Below are 15,326 nucleotides of genomic sequence, written 5' to 3' on the forward strand. Positions count from 1 at the left end.
AAAGGGGGCGCTAAAAGTAAAATGTGTATATCAACTTCCGGTGTCAAGGGGGGCCTGGGAGACGAAACGCAAAAAGCGGGCATACCGAACATATCCCGTATTTTCTCCTTGTATACATTTAATTGAAAAACATATATTGGGACGATGCCAAACATCGTTGCAACATCAACAGGACGAACAGCATAACATTGGATGTGCAATTGTACCAGCATATCCTTATTCACTCGACTTGCTAGTTAGCATTAGCTCGCTACCACGACTCCTTCAAGAACAGGCCCCAGCCTGGACTTTGCTTTATCTAACTAGCACATGATAACACGTTTTCTTCGTCAATGTTATTTTCAGTTCTTAGTGTAAACTAGAACCACATCTTTAACTCACCTGGAGTTGTTTATTTTTATATTTCTAAACCGTTGCATTAGTGGTGTGTATTTAGTTAGCGTTTTACCAAGTGTGTTGTGCACTTTTTTTCGCAAGCTAGCGACCGCTCAGCATTCCCGTCCATTTTACAGCCACAACTAACTACCTAGCTAGGGCTAGCAAATAAGAAACGGCCATGTCGGATTTCGACGAATTCGAGAGACAACTGTCTGAAAACAAACAAGGTAAGCTAACTAGTTAATCACTTATATTTTATAACCAGTTTCTAAACTAGCTAGTTAGCAATCGCTTATCATCACAACACAAGATCGCGAGCTGGATAACTAGCTGGTAGTAACGTTGTCTGCTAGAGTCCACACTGTCGCAGCTGTCGTCCCAGGCACATTCGTGTGGCTATAACTAGCTAACCCATTGTTTAAAAGTAACGATATTTGTCACTAATCGGCCCTGTTTTGAGCCAGCTGACGTTTTCCAGTTCTGAATGTGTTGAAGTTGCCAGTGCCAATATTAATCCATGAAAAGTTAACATCTCTTGGCCATACAGTAGCTATATCCTATGAAAGTAAACACGTAACGGTGTCAATCCTCTTGCCCCCTGTACCATCTTCTCTCCTCCCCATCTCTATGGTCCTCTGTAGCTCAGTTGGTAGAGCATGGCGCTTGCAACGCCAGGATAGTGCGCTCGATTCCCGGGAACACCCGTACGTAAAATGTATGCACGCATGACTAAGTCGCTTTGGATAAAAGCGTCTGTTTTAATTGCATAGCTATATTATTTTAACTCAACCGTTTTCTTTCCTCCCCCTCTGTTTTCTTTCCTCCCTTTCTGTTTTCTTTCCTCCCATCCTCCCTCTTTCTATTGCTTCACCGTTCCTTCCCTTTTCTTTCCCTTCCTCCAGCGGAGAAGGACAAGGAGAACCGCCACCACCGTCGCTCCCCCTCTCGCAGCCGGAGCAGAGAGAGGAAGAGGAGGAGCAGAGACAAGGACAGACGCAGCAGGGATCGCCGTGGAGACAGCAAGGAGCGCAGACCGAGACGCAGGTAACTACAGCATTGTCTTACTGCACACACTCAGGTGTGTAAGAGACCTAGTTACGTGCAGGTACTGGTTAGAGTGGGGCTATCTGCACACCTGATGAGTGAACAGTATCAGGACACTTGGAAAATAAGCAACCCAGGCAACACTGACTGTACCTCGTAAAAAGTTTGCATCTGAAATAGAAAGCTCTCAAGCATATTGATACACAGCATTATTCCTCTGTATGAGGTAGCCTACCTATTGTCCTGACAGTGAGATGCAACTTTGTGGCGGAAGACCCACAGCAGACAGTGTTCACACACATTGAACATTCAACACCTGGTCCCTGAAGTTGTTTTAGGATGCATTTGTTTTAGTGGAAAGAGCCATAGCGTACACTTACTAGACCTCAGTGTTCTGTAGAAGATTCCAAATCGGTCCCTATCCCTAGGCCCTACTAGTAGATCTGAAAGGAGTGGATGTGGTGAGCGCTCCAGCAGAAGACCATATTGCTTATGCCTATCCAATCCTTTAGGATCTATGTGAAGTTCATACAAACAGTGGCTTGGGGCTAATTTCCAATTGCACTCTAGTTCCACTTCCTGCAGTGGAACTACCTGTGACCAGGGTTGGAGTGAAATGAAATGTGAACTCCTTCCAATGTCATTTCAGCTCACCATCCCAACAACAACCCCAAGAGATTGCTGTAAGGTAATACAGCAAACTAACACAGAGCTTGTTTCTGCATTATTACAATATCACTCGTCACTCTAGCAAGTGATCTTTCCTCTGATTGTGTACTATCCACTAATGTTTACGACAGCGTATTATATCCTGTGTATACCATTGTGTGGGAAGGTTTCAGTAAGGGGTTTCTATGGAGAGAGAAAAATGAAACTGTAGGGTCAACTTTGTAATAATGGGTTAGATTTGTAGGCCTTTGTGACATCATCCACTGTAAATGTCATTTAAAAGTAGTATTTCATTTGAAATCACTTGTATTTGTAAAATGTATAATACTGTAAAACATGAATTCAGAAGTGTAAACCTGGTGTTTGTCATAGATGGGTTAAAGAGAAGCTGTAGGTTTCTCTAAAGGTCTGTATAAGGCTTGACTCAGAGGACATCACAAGTAATGACTTCTATTTGTCATTTTACTTCATCTGTTTCTCCCTGCACTCCTTTGTTGGTCTTTCTGTCCTCACCTCCTCCTGTCCTATTTTCTCTCCATCAGTCGTTCCCCGCACCGTGAAACGAAGAAGAAGAACAAAGTGAAGAAGTACTGGGACGTCCCTCCTCCTGGCTTTGAACACATCAGTGTGATGCAGTACAAAGCCATGCAGGGTAAGAGAGGAGGCCTCACTTCATCATCCTCTTCCTCTCTCCCTTGTTCTCTCTCCTATTTTCATCTACTCTATTCAACTCTTTGACCCTTGTTTGGCCTCATATTTAACTGAGGTCTTACTAATACTATCTTGTTCTGGAAGCTGTATGAATGTTGTGTTTTAAATGTGTGACTTCTCCTCAAGCTGCGGGTCAGATCCCAGCCACGGCCCTGCTGCCCACCATGACCCCAGACGGCCTGGCCGTGACCCCCACTCCTGTCCCTGTGGTGGGAAGCCAGATGACCAGACAGGCCCGTCGGCTTTATGTGGGGAACATCCCCTTCGGCATCACAGAGGTCAGTTAGCTCCTGGATGGATGTAGGGACAGAGATCAGAGAGATGTAGTAGGTAAAAGGAGATGCATGTTAACAGGGTTCTACAGTGCCGCCATTTTACTCGTATATGTGCCTGAATATGTAGCTGTGCGACCTGGAATTTTTATTTAGGAGGACCAGTGTGCCTAGAGAAATTAAGTATTCTAGCTTTTATTTCCTCAAATCTTTTTCATTGTGTTTTTAATGTCTTTGTTTGCGCCTACATTTTTCACGTGATCCTTGTAAAAAGTTCACCGTAGTGCCTTGACAGTTTAAAGATAGGGGGCGGGGCCATCTGATTCTGTCAGGTTAAGGCTAGGGGCGGGCCATCTGATTCTGTCAGGTTAAGGCTAGGGGCCGGGGCCATCTGATTCTGTCAGGTTAAGGCTAGGGGCCGGGGCCATCTGATTCTGTCAGGTTAAGGCTAGGGGCCGGGGCCATCTGATTCTGTCAGGTTAAGGCTAGGGGCGGGCCATCTGATTCTGTCAGGTTAAGGCTAGGGGCGGGCCATCTGATCCTGTCAGGTTAAGGCTAGGGGCCGGGGCCATCTGATTCTGTCAGGTTAAGGCTAGGGGCCGGGGCCATCTGATTCTGTCAGGTTAAGGCTAGGGGCGGGCCATCTGATTCTGTCAGGTTAAGGCTAGGGGCGGGCCATCTGATTCTGTCAGGTTAAGGCTAGGGGCCGGGGCCATCTGATTCTGTCAGGTTAAGGCTAGGGGCGGGCCATCTGATTCTGTCAACTAGTATTTCAAGCTCACGGGATCAGAGAGTGCATAATAAATACTGTTGTTGTTGGAGTGAGTCTTTTCCAGAGTATTGCCTCAATGTCTCTCCCTCTCCCTGTGTAGGAGTCCATGATGGATTTCTTCAATGCTCAGATGCGTCTGGGCGGTCTCACTCAGGCTCCAGGAAACCCCGTCCTCGCTGTTCAGATCAACCAGGACAAGAACTTTGCCTTCCTCGAGGTGGGTCTCAACACCCACTTGACAATACTCAATACTGGAGAAGAAATGTGACCTTCCTCAATAGTCCAAAACAGACTTCTTCTCAAATGAAATCCAACTTTATTTGTCTCATGCGCCGAATACAACAAGTGTGGACTTTACTGTGAAATTCTTACTTACAAGCCCTTAACCAACAGTGCAGTTCAAGAAGAAGAAAATATTTACCAAGTAGGCTAAAATAAAAGTTATAGTATAAAGTAACACAATAAGAAGAATCATAATGAGGCTCTATACAGGGGGCACCGGTACCGAGTCAGTGTGCGAGGGTACAGGCTAGTTGAGGTAATCTGTACATGTAGGTGGGGGCGAAGTGACTGCATAGGTAACAAACACAGCGAGTAGCAGCCGTGTACAAGGGGGGGTCAATGTAAATTGTCCGGTGGTGAATTTTATTAATTGTTCAGCAGTCTAATGGCTTGGGGGTAGAAGCTGTTAAGGAGCCTTTTGGTCCCAGACTTGGCGCTCCGGTAACGCTTGCCGTGCGGTAGCAGAGAAAACAGTCTATAACTTGGGTGACTGGAGTCTGACAATTTTATGGGCTTTCCTCTGACACCGCCTATTATATAGGTCCTGGGTGGCAGGAACCTTGGTCCCAGCGATGTACTGGGCTGTTCGCACTACTCTCTGTAGCACCTTATGGTCAGATGCCGAGCAGTTGCCATAGCAGGCTGTGATGCAACCAGTCCGGATGCTCTTGATGGTGCAGCTGTAAAACCTTTAGAGAATCTGGGGGCCCATGCCAAATCTTTTCAGTCTCCTGAGGGGGGAAAAGGTTTTGTCGTGCCCTCTTCATGACTGTCTTGGTATGTTTGGACCATGATAGTTCGTTGGTGATGTGGACACCAAGGAACTTGAAACTCTCGACCCACTCCACTGCAGCCCCATCGATGTTAATGGGGGCCTGTTCGGCCCTTTTATCTGAGCTTTATGAAATAATCTGACAGGTGAAAGTTAACCTCTATGGGCTAGGTGGGACGTGACCGTCCCACTCTATTCAACAGCCAGTGGAACAGCATGGCGTGAAATACAAAAACCTCAAATGCAATCATTTCAATTTTTCAAACATACGACTATTTTACACCATTTTAAAGATAAGACTCTCGTTAATCTAACCACATTGTCTGATTTAAAAAAAGGCTTTACAGTGAAAGCAAAACATTAGATTATGTTAGGAGAGTACATAGCCAAAAATAATCGCACAGCCATTTTCCAAGCAAGCATATATGTCACAAAAACCCAAAACACAGCTAAATGAAGCACTAACCTTTGATCTTCATCAGATGACACTCCTAGGACATTATGTTATACAATAGATGCATGTTTTGTTCAATCAAGTTCATATTTATATCAAAAAACAGCTTTTTACATTGGCGTGTGATCAGAAAATGTATTCCCACCGAAAACTTCCGGTGAATTTACTAAATTACTCATAAACGTTGACAAAATGCATAACAATTATTTTAGTAATTATAGATACAGAACTCCTTTATGCAATCGCTATGTCAGATTTTAAAATAGCTTTTCGGCGAAAGCACAATATTTTGCAATATTCTGAGTACATAGCTCAGCCATCACGGTGAGCTATTCAGACACCCGCCAAGTTCGAGCACACTAAACTCAGAATTAGTATTAGAAAAATTGTATTACCTTTGCTGATCTTTGTTAGAATGCACTCCCAGGACTGCTACTTACACAGGAAATGTTGTTTTTGTTCCAAATAATCCATAGTTATGTCCAAATACCTCCGTTTTGTTTGTGCGTTCAGGTCACTATCCAAAGGGTAACGCGCAAGTGCATTTTGAGACAAAAAAATTCAAAATGTTCCATTACCGTACTTAGAAGCATGCCAAACGCTGTTTAAAACAAATTTTTTATGGTATTTTTCTCGTAAAATAGCGATAATATTCCAACCGGACAATGGTGTAATCATTCAAAGAGGAAAATAAAAAACAGCGTGGTCGCATGAACGCGCATATCCAATCTTTTTGTCACCAGGCAGACCACTGAGAAACTGGGCTACTATACTCTGCCCAGAGACAGGAGACGCCTCAATCCGCTTTCTGAAGGCTTTAGTGAACCAATGGAAGCCTTAGAAAGTGCTACGTAACCCCACAGATACTGTAGTTTCGATAGAGAATCAAAAGAACTACAAATTCTCAGACAGGCCACTTCCTGCTTGGAATTTTCTCAGGTTTTTGCCTGCCATATGAGTTCTGTTATACTCACAGACACCATTCAAACAGTTTTAGAGAGTGTTTTCTATCCAAATCTACTAATAATATGCATATTCTCATTTCTGGGCAAGAGTAATAACCAGTTTAAATCGGGTACGTTTTTTATCCGGCCGTGAAAATACTGCCCCCTAGCCCAGACAGGTTAACCCTCTACCTTTGTAAAACCTGGTCTGTGTTTGTTGTCCCATAGTTCCGCTCAGTGGATGAGACAACCCAGGCCATGGCGTTCGATGGCATCATCTTCCAGGGACAGAGTCTGAAGATCCGCCGTCCCCATGACTACCAGCCTCTGCCCGGCATGAGCGAGAACCCCAGCGTCTACGTGCCTGGTCTGTCCGCCTGTCTGTCTCTGTCTGTCGGTTTACTGTCCAAACGTCTCTGGCTGCTTCACTCTCTATTTAGTTCATCTTTAAACCCTTCTTAGTCTGGCCTACTTGAACTATTTACCCGTCTCTATAGGATCAGACTGGATGTAGGCTGTTAATATCAACGTTTGGTTGACTTTGAATAACTTTTCTCCTTCTCTGTCTGTGTAGGCGTCGTGTCCACAGTGGTGCCTGACTCGGCCCACAAGCTGTTCATCGGGGGCCTGCCCAACTACCTGAATGATGACCAGGTCAGTGAGCTAACCTTAACCAGCTTAGCCTTCTAACCAGGTCACCTGCAGCCACATACTGGGGTGTGCTGGCTGCTCACCTCCCGTGACGTCTGTCTGGCCCAGTGAAAACCTCCTGTTTCCTCACATGCCTAGTCAATGCTGGACGCGGTTAGCAGTGTACTGGAGTAACACTGATGGAAGCCAGACAGCTTGAAAGACCTCCAATAGTCTGAGATGTTAAGTGTCCAACAATGTCTCCTCTCCTCGTCTGACTGTTCTCCCCTGTCCCTCCCATCTTTCTCCTCTGATCTCTATGGTAATCTCACCCCTTCTCTCTGTGTTCTCCAGGTGAAGGAGCTCCTGACATCGTTTGGGCCTCTCAAGGCCTTTAACTTGGTCAAGGATAGTGCCACAGGTTTGTCTAAGGGTTATGCGTTCTGTGAGTATGTAGATGTCAACCTGAACGACCAGATCACCATGGAGAATCAGGTAGCTAACCAACCCCTTCACTTTACTTCTTCACACACCATGTTATGGGTTTGGATTTGATCCAGTTTTTTATTTTTCACATTTTTGCAGTATCTCTTCACATTTTTAATTACTTGCATATCAATAAAAATGTGAATGAATGTTAAAGGGGAACTATATTGCTCTTGAGATATTATTAATAAAATGTATGTGTTTCATATATAATACTTCAGCCCCCACAGCAAGAGATGTAACTCTTGACAAAATGATTTCATATGGTTACACTCCCAATATTTCAGGGTAATCTGTTATGATTGAACTGAATTGCAGTAAGAATTTAATAAAACCTTATAAAAATGACCATCTTTAGAAAGGTAAAAATTCTAAATTCAGCCTTTGATTGGCTTCTTGAAAGGGAGAATTTTAATATATAGTGTAGAAGTGCATAGACCCTGGGGATTGTCCCTGCTGATGATTGACAGCTGTATTAACCACTTGGAGATGCCCTGTCCCCACAGGCCATAGCAGGACTCAACGGCATGCAGCTGGGAGATAAAAAGCTCCTGGTGCAGAGAGCCAGCGTGGGATCCAAGAACGCCACTCTGGTGAGACTGAGATCTGGGCAGGCTGGGAATAGAGTGCTACTGGAGAGAGGGAAGTAGAAGGTAGAGGGGAAACGCTTGGTCCAGGGAGCCTTCAGGACATCTGAGAAAGATACACTTGTGCAGAGGATCTTAGATAGAGCAGAGAGAGGCGAGGGGGAGCATATGTTGTGCCCTTGGGGCGGCCTGTGCTGTGTCTGTTTTACTTTTCCAATCCCTCACGGCATGTTCTGTATCCACCAACACTCCTTCTCCAACCCTCCTCTCTCCCCTCCAGACAAGTATAAACCAGACCCCGGTGACGCTGCAGGTGCCGGGCCTGATGAACAGCTCAATGACCCAGATGGCCGGCCTGCCCACTGAGGTGCTGTGTCTGATGAATATGGTGGCTGTGGAGGAGCTGGTGGATGAAGAGGAATACGAGGAGATCGTGGAGGATGTGAGGGACGAGTGCAGCAAGTACGGCCAGGTCAAGAGCATCGAGATCCCCAGACCTGTGGATGGGCTGGAGGTCCCTGGCACTGGCAAGGTGAGAGAGAGGGGCTTCTGTCTGTCAGCTTTATGACTATGCCTTTTTGAATGATCTCCATTGAACCTCCTTACATTTCCTCTCTCTATCCCCCTCTGTCCTATAGATCTTTGTGGAGTTCATGTCAGTGTTTGACTCCCAGAAGGCCATGCAGGGTCTGACGGGCAGGAAGTTTGCCAACCGGGTGGTGGTGACCAAATACTGCGACCCTGATGCCTACCACCGCCGAGACTTCTGGTAGAGGATGGCGACAGACGAGGATAGTGAGGGGGGTGGATTGCCATATTTCAAATCGACCCCTAACCCCCCACCATCTAGGCACTTGTTTTGACCTGAAAAGGTGTGAGCGACATAATGTTTCACCTAGTCCATCAGAAGGCCAGGTAGAGTTCAGAGAAGTACCCAGGGGTAGGGGCTGGGGATCCATTTGGTATTGGGCAAAAGAGAAGGGAGAGATGAAGGGTTTGTATTCTGATGAAAACCAAGAGGGTCATGGGAGGGAGGGAGGGGTGGGGGGGATTGAAAGATTTTTGTGAATTGTGTGTAGTAACAGGTCAGGGGTAAATGATTTTTATACTTTGAGAAAGAGATGGGTCATTCTGGTGGGGGGGGGGGGGGGGGGTCTTGCCACACCTTATGGTTTGTATTTAAATGGAGGGAGCCTGTTTTAAGTACTTTAGGAAGGTGTGGAGAGGGAAGTGGACTGGTCTACTCTATAAGAGTGGTGGATAGATGGATGGACAGAGGAGTATTCATCATTTCATAGGGGGAGAGGGAGGTGGTGACAGTTTTTATTTGACCCACCAATGTAGATAACATGATCAGATTATTGTTGTGGGAAGGAAAGCTGGAAAGCTATTGACAGGATCAGATGGAAAGCTATTGACAGGATCAGATGGAAAGCTATTGACAGGATCGGATGGAAAGCTATTGACAGGATCGGATGGAAAGCTATTGACAGGATCGGATGGAAAGCTATTGACAGGATCGGATGGAAAGCTATTGACAGGATCGGATGGAAAGCTATTGACAGGATAGGATGGAAAGCTATTGACAGGATAGGATGGAAAGCTATTGACAGGATAGGATGGAAAGCTATTGACAGGATAGGATGGAAAGATATTGACAGGAATGGCCTCGTTTTGTGATTTTCCTTTCTTCTCAGATTTGGACCTTTACATTTCCTCTTTTCTTTTCTTCCATGTACATCAGACTAAGCCCCTCCCTCACCCTGTGTGTGTAGCGAGAGCGGGAGAGGCTGTAACTATACATAACCAACTCCAATGTCATATTGGACTCATTTATCTGAATGTCAGCTGTTGTGTATACTGTCACACCTTGCATTGTCACCAGGGCCAGAGTTTGAGTACCATACATTTTTATTACTCCCTGTGTCTCTTTGAAGGTTGTTTCTTTTTAGATTGAAACCTTTCATCTAGTGTGAATTTATCCATCGCCATTTTTAGCAGGCAAAATAATTCTGTCCCTACACCCTTACCCTTAAGAGAGACTGGGAGAGGGGAAAGGCAGGCTTTTGAAGTTCTGAATTGTTATTTTTGAGTTGTGAGTGGTAAATATTGGATTGGTGTTGAGTAGGGCTTGATCTGGTTCTGATTAAAAGCCTCAATGTTATTTTTCATGTCACATTCGAGAGTAAAATATGCGGAGTACTCATTCATGTCTGCTTAGCAAGTTTGTCAATACATGGAGTCATTTCATGCTTTGGTCTTTTCAGGTAATGATTTGAGATTGTAGTCAATATTCAAGTTACTATTGTATTGCTTTGTCTGGAATGAGTTTCTTTTGTTTTGCTTCCTGTTTCAAACCTACCTAGAATAGAATATCGGACCGCTCATACAGAAAGCTCTCTTTGGCCCAGTTAGTGTTTGTGTAACTTCTCACCTCAGCAGACAAAATAAAGGTATAAAGACTAATACCAATGTTTCCTGTTCTACTGCCCACAAATAAAATGCACTATTTACTTTGACCAAGTTATCAGGCTTTTAGTAACCATAAAAGTCAGGTAGTATTGTGTGATTGTATACCTCTTCTGTTAAGTAATGGGTTTGTTGTCACAGAGGGTGAGATGGAGATAAAAAAAAAAGAATCTCTTTAATAACTGAAGGGGAGTGCAGTCTTTTGGACAGGTTCTATTGGAATGTTCAACAAAATGTTCATACTCATCAAAAGGTTGTCCCTTCAACTGTATATATGGTCTCACTTCTTCCTCATCTCCCTCAACCTTTTGTCATTACGACTTCAAGGACCACTGGTTACACTATGGGGTTGAGGGAGTTCCCATGATGCTTTGTGTTCAGACCTAGAGTTGGGCAATACCAGTGAAATGTGACTTCCTCCCTTTCTAAAATTTACTTTTTAAATGTTACCATGTCGTTTTAATTTAATCTTTTTTGGGGGAAAATGTGAATTAATGGAATAAAAAATGGCTAAAACCACATGTAGTTTATAATAGAAGTGTGGATCTTTTATTTAACCTTTATTTAACTAGGCAAGTCAGTTAAGAACAAATTCTTATTTACAATGACGGCCTAACCCTAACGACGCTGGGCCAATTGTGAGGCGCCATATGGGACTCCCAATCACGGCTGGTTGTGATACAGCCTAGAATTGAACCAGGGTTTGTAGTGCCTTTAGACCACTGTGCCACTCGGGAGGCCACATAGTTTCTCGTTTTCAAAAGTTGCTGTAACAGGATTTCTGTTGCTCTCTGGATATCACACACTGAAAAGCAGGAGTTGACTAACAGTGCAAATAGACTTGGCTTGTATTTTTACATTTGACTCATTTAGCAAATGCTCTTAGCCAAGACTTCCAGTAGTGAGTGCATACCTTTTCATACTGGTCCCCCGTGGGAAAACCCACAACCCTGGCATTGTAAGCGCCATGCTCTACCAACAGCCACACGGGACTGATTTTGACTGTTTCTCCATTGAAATGTCAAGGTGACAGGTTCAGAACCACAGTACACATAAACCTGAGCTGACTGGTCAGCAGTATTCATGGGTAGAGGCTTGCCTAAGTGGCATGAAAACAGGTTGACACTGCAGCCTTCAGTACTCCCTCTATATCCACCTGGGGTTTATTCAGGAGGGAACAGCTACTGAAGTGTATAGTGCAGCACAGACATGACACTGGCATAGGAATAATGAACCATGTCTCTATACATCCCATGTCTGTTTGTGCCGTTGCACTCCACTGAGGAAGGCCAGCAATATGGTGCAATCCCTCCAGACCAGGCAGGTAGATGTTGCCAGAAAGCACAGAATCTAAGATCAGTTTGCCCACCCTAATCCCAAGAGGGAAAACAAGACTCCTTAGATCAGTGTAAAGGAACAACTTCATCCTACTCTAATGGGAATCAGTATAGAGACTCAGGGAAGATCTCAGTTGCATACTTCTCATGTCCTCTCTCCTCGTCTCCTTCTTAAAACCCATTGGATGAGAAAGACAGAGGACCTGCCCCTCTGACATTCTCCTCCAATGGGTTTTGAGAAGGAGACAAGGCGAGAGGATGCGAGGAGTATGCAATTGAGATATTTTCCCCTGTAGCCCACCATAGGAGCCCAGCCCAGGTAGGTCTGATGCTGCAGTAGTATATCCATGTACTGCTGCCCTCTAGTGGGAAGTCTACACCACTGGCGCTGGTCATTGTCATTCTACACCACGCCTCCCCACTGATCTTCATTCAGAAAGATGGAACGCTGCAGTAGCAGAGGGAGAGAGCAACTCTAAACACTACGTCAAGGGATGGAGGCTGTGTGCATGTGTGTGCCTGTACATGTTTGTGCCTATGCATGTGTGTGCCTGTGTGTGTGAAAGCAGAGCACAATTTGTAAATGCATAGGTTTAAGGTTCAGATTTCTCTTGTCATGACATCACAGAGCAGTAGATCAAACAAACATTTAGTGTTTTTACTCTTCTACGCAGTCCTTAGTTCAACTATAGAATATCTTACAGATGACATCATGCAGTGTGTGTGCGTTTCGTTGTGTGGCCGCGCTCGTGTGCGTTTTGGTGTACGTGCTTGCATGAGTGTGTGTGCGTGAGTGTGTGAGTGTGAGCATACATCACTCCGGTGGTGACAGGACTTGGAGTGATGTGTATATGAGAGTCTGAGGATGTTCACATCAGCACACCGTGTATTATAAAAGACCTGAGATTACCACTGTCTTCCTATCAGACCATATGAGGGAGGAGAGGTCAAGCCATACAGCCAGGACAGAGGCACAGTGCCAGAGTCCACTCTACAGCAACTAGAAAAAAGTTACGAAATAAAGCACACAAGTACAATTGTATTTTGACAGGAAAGCTAATTTGCATAGGCAAGATGAAATACTGTAGGCCACCTTTTATGATTGATACCACATTAATTCAATGCATTTCTATGTCAAATCTGTCAGCCCCCCCTTCCCCCATGCCTTGCGTGTTTCTGGACCCTTGCCCACCCACCCCGGGTGCTAGGAAAATGAATCCAGTTGAATGGATGTTTGGCTCTTCATCAAGCCAATATGCCCACCATATTGTCCACTTTCTGATAAGAATCATCACCTACAGAAGAAGTGTGTTGTTATGCTGCAATCCCAGGAAGTGGTGAGGAACTGAGATGACTGGTGACTGGGGGGAGGGGTGTTCCTGTCAGCCCCGTACCTCATTCGCCAAGTTCCCTGTGACTCTCTCTCTCCCTCTCTATGTTTATCTCTCTCTCTCTATGTTTATCTCTCTCTCTCTATGTTTATCTCTCTCTCTCTATGTTTATATATCTCTCTCTATGTTTATATCTCTCTCCCTCTATGTTTATATCTCTCTCCCTCTATGTTTATATCTCTCTCTCTCTATGTTTATCTCTCTCTCTCTCTATGTTTATCTCTCCCTCTATGTTTATATCTCTCTATGTTTATCTCTCTCTCTATGTTTATCTCTCTCTCTCTATGTTTATATCTCTCTCCTTCTCTATGTTTATATCTCTCTCCCTCTCTATGTTTATCTCTCTCTCTCTCTCTCTCTATGTTTATCTCTCTCTCTCTCTCTCTCTCTCTATGTTTATATCTCTCTCCCTCTCTATGTTAATCTCTCTCTCTCTATGTTTATCTCTCTCTCTCTATGTTTATATCTCTCTCCCTCTCTATGTTTATATCTCTCTCCCTCTCTATGTTTATCTCTCTCTCTCCCTCTCTATGTTTATATCTCTCTCCCTCTCTATGTTTATATCTCTCTCCCTCTCTATGTTTATCTCTCTCTCTCTATATATCTCTCTCACTCTCTATGTTTATATCTCTCTCCCTCTCTATGTTTATATATCTCTCTCTCTCTCTCTCTACGTCTCTCTCTCTCTCTCTATGTTTACATCTCTTTCTCTACATCTCTCTCTCTATATATATATATTTACATCTCTTTCTCTACGTCTCTCTCTCTATGTTTACATATATTTCTCTACTTCTCTCTTTATGTTAACATCTCTCTCCTCTCTATGTTTATATCTCTTTCTCTCTCTCTCTCTCTCTCTATATATATATATATACTGCTCAAAAAAATATAGGGAACACTTAAACAACACAATGTAACTCCAAGTCAATCACACTTCTGTGAAATCAAACTGTCCACTTAGGAAGCAACACTGATTGACAATACATTTCACATGCTGTTGTGCAAATGGAATAGACAACAAGTGGAAATTATAGGCAATTAGCAAGACACCCCCAATAAAGGAGTGGTTCTGCAGGTGGTAACCACAGACCACTTCTCAGTTTCTATGCTTCCTGGCTGATGTTTTGGTCACTTTCGAATGCTGGCGGTGCTTTCACTCTAGTGGTAGCATGAGACGGAGTCTACAACCCACACAAGTGGCTCAGGTAGTGCAGCTCATCCAGGATGGCACATCAATGCGAGCTGTGGCAAGAAGGGTTGCTGTGTCTGTCAGCGTAGTGTCCAGAGCATGGAGGCGCTACCAGGAGACTGGCCAGTACATCAGGAGACGTGGAGGAGGCCGTAGGAGGTCAACAACCCAGCAGCAGGATCGCTACCTCCGCCTTTGTGCAAGGAGGAGCAGGAGGAGCACTGCCAGAGCCCTGCAAAATGACCTCCAGCAGGCCACAAATGTGCATGTGTCTGCTCAAACGGTCAGAAACAGACTCCATGAGGGTGGTATGAGGGCCCGACGTCCACAGGTGGGGGTTGTGCTTACAGCCCAACACCGTGCAGGACGTTTGGCATTTGCCAGAGAACACCAAGATTGGCAAATTAGCCACTGGCGCCCTGTGCTCTTCACAGATGAAAGCAGGTTCACACTGAGCACGTGACAGACGTGACAGCCTGGAGACGCCATGGAGAACGTTCTGCTGCCTGCAACATCCTCCAGCATGACCGGTTTGGCGGTGGGTCAGTCATGTTGTGGGCTGGCATTTCTTTGGGGGGCCGCACAGCCCTCCATGTGCTCGCCAGAGGTAGCCTGACTGCTATTAGGTACCGAGATGAGATCCCCAGACCCCTTGTGAGACCATATGCTGGTGTGGTTGGCCCTGGGTTCCTCCTAATGCAAGACAATGCTAGACCTCATGTGGTTGGAGTGTGTCAGCAGTTCCTGCAAGAGGAAGGCATTGATGCTATGGACTGGCCTGCCCGTTCCCCAGACCTGAATCCAATTGAGCACATCTGGGACATCATGTCTCGCTCCATCCACCAATGCCATGTTGCACCACAGACAGTCCAGGAGTTGGCGGATGCTTTAGTCCAGGTCTGGGAGGAGATCCCTCAGGAGACCATCCGCCACCTCATC

The 15,326-nt window shown here is 45.0% G+C and overlaps 1 protein-coding gene across 4 annotated transcripts; it reads left to right on the forward strand.

Annotated features, from left to right (window-relative positions):
* The first annotated feature begins 10 nt into the window (after nucleotides 1-10).
* Nucleotides 11-10,520, forward strand: LOC106605827 (splicing factor U2AF 65 kDa subunit). Of its 4 annotated transcripts, XM_014201790.3 has the most exons (13): nucleotides 11-605; nucleotides 1,020-1,082; nucleotides 1,281-1,422; nucleotides 2,072-2,110; nucleotides 2,634-2,743; nucleotides 2,929-3,080; nucleotides 3,947-4,063; nucleotides 6,527-6,665; nucleotides 6,873-6,952; nucleotides 7,283-7,423; nucleotides 7,921-8,007; nucleotides 8,282-8,533; nucleotides 8,640-10,520. In XM_014201790.3, the coding sequence occupies exons 1-13, from the start codon at nucleotides 557-559 to the stop codon at nucleotides 8,772-8,774; spliced, it is 1,506 nt and encodes a 501-aa protein (XP_014057265.1). In that variant the 5' UTR covers nucleotides 11-556; the 3' UTR covers nucleotides 8,775-10,520. The 4 variants fall into 4 exon arrangements, with proteins under 4 accessions (XP_014057265.1, XP_014057266.1, XP_014057267.1 ...); XM_014201791.3 differs by lacking the exon at nucleotides 2,072-2,110; XM_014201792.3 differs by lacking the exon at nucleotides 1,020-1,082.
* The last annotated feature ends 4,806 nt before the right edge of the window (nucleotides 10,521-15,326 follow it).

Source organism: Salmo salar, chromosome 05 (assembly GCF_965601325.2).
Source record: "Salmo salar chromosome 05, fSalSal1, whole genome shotgun sequence".
In the NCBI taxonomy this organism is placed as follows: Eukaryota; Metazoa; Chordata; class Actinopteri; order Salmoniformes; family Salmonidae; genus Salmo; species Salmo salar.

Bases quoted from the DNA above. Each gene is read 5' to 3' on its own strand.
- LOC106605827 (XM_014201790.3), top strand. From the start codon at position 557: ATGTCGGATTTCGACGAATTCGAGAGACAACTGTCTGAAAACAAACAA. The intron at 2,744-2,928 runs GTAAGAGAGGAG...CTTCTCCTCAAG, and splicing joins GCAGTACAAAGCCATGCAGG to CTGCGGGTCAGATCCCAGCC. The intron at 6,953-7,282 runs GTCAGTGAGCTA...TGTGTTCTCCAG, and splicing joins ACTACCTGAATGATGACCAG to GTGAAGGAGCTCCTGACATC.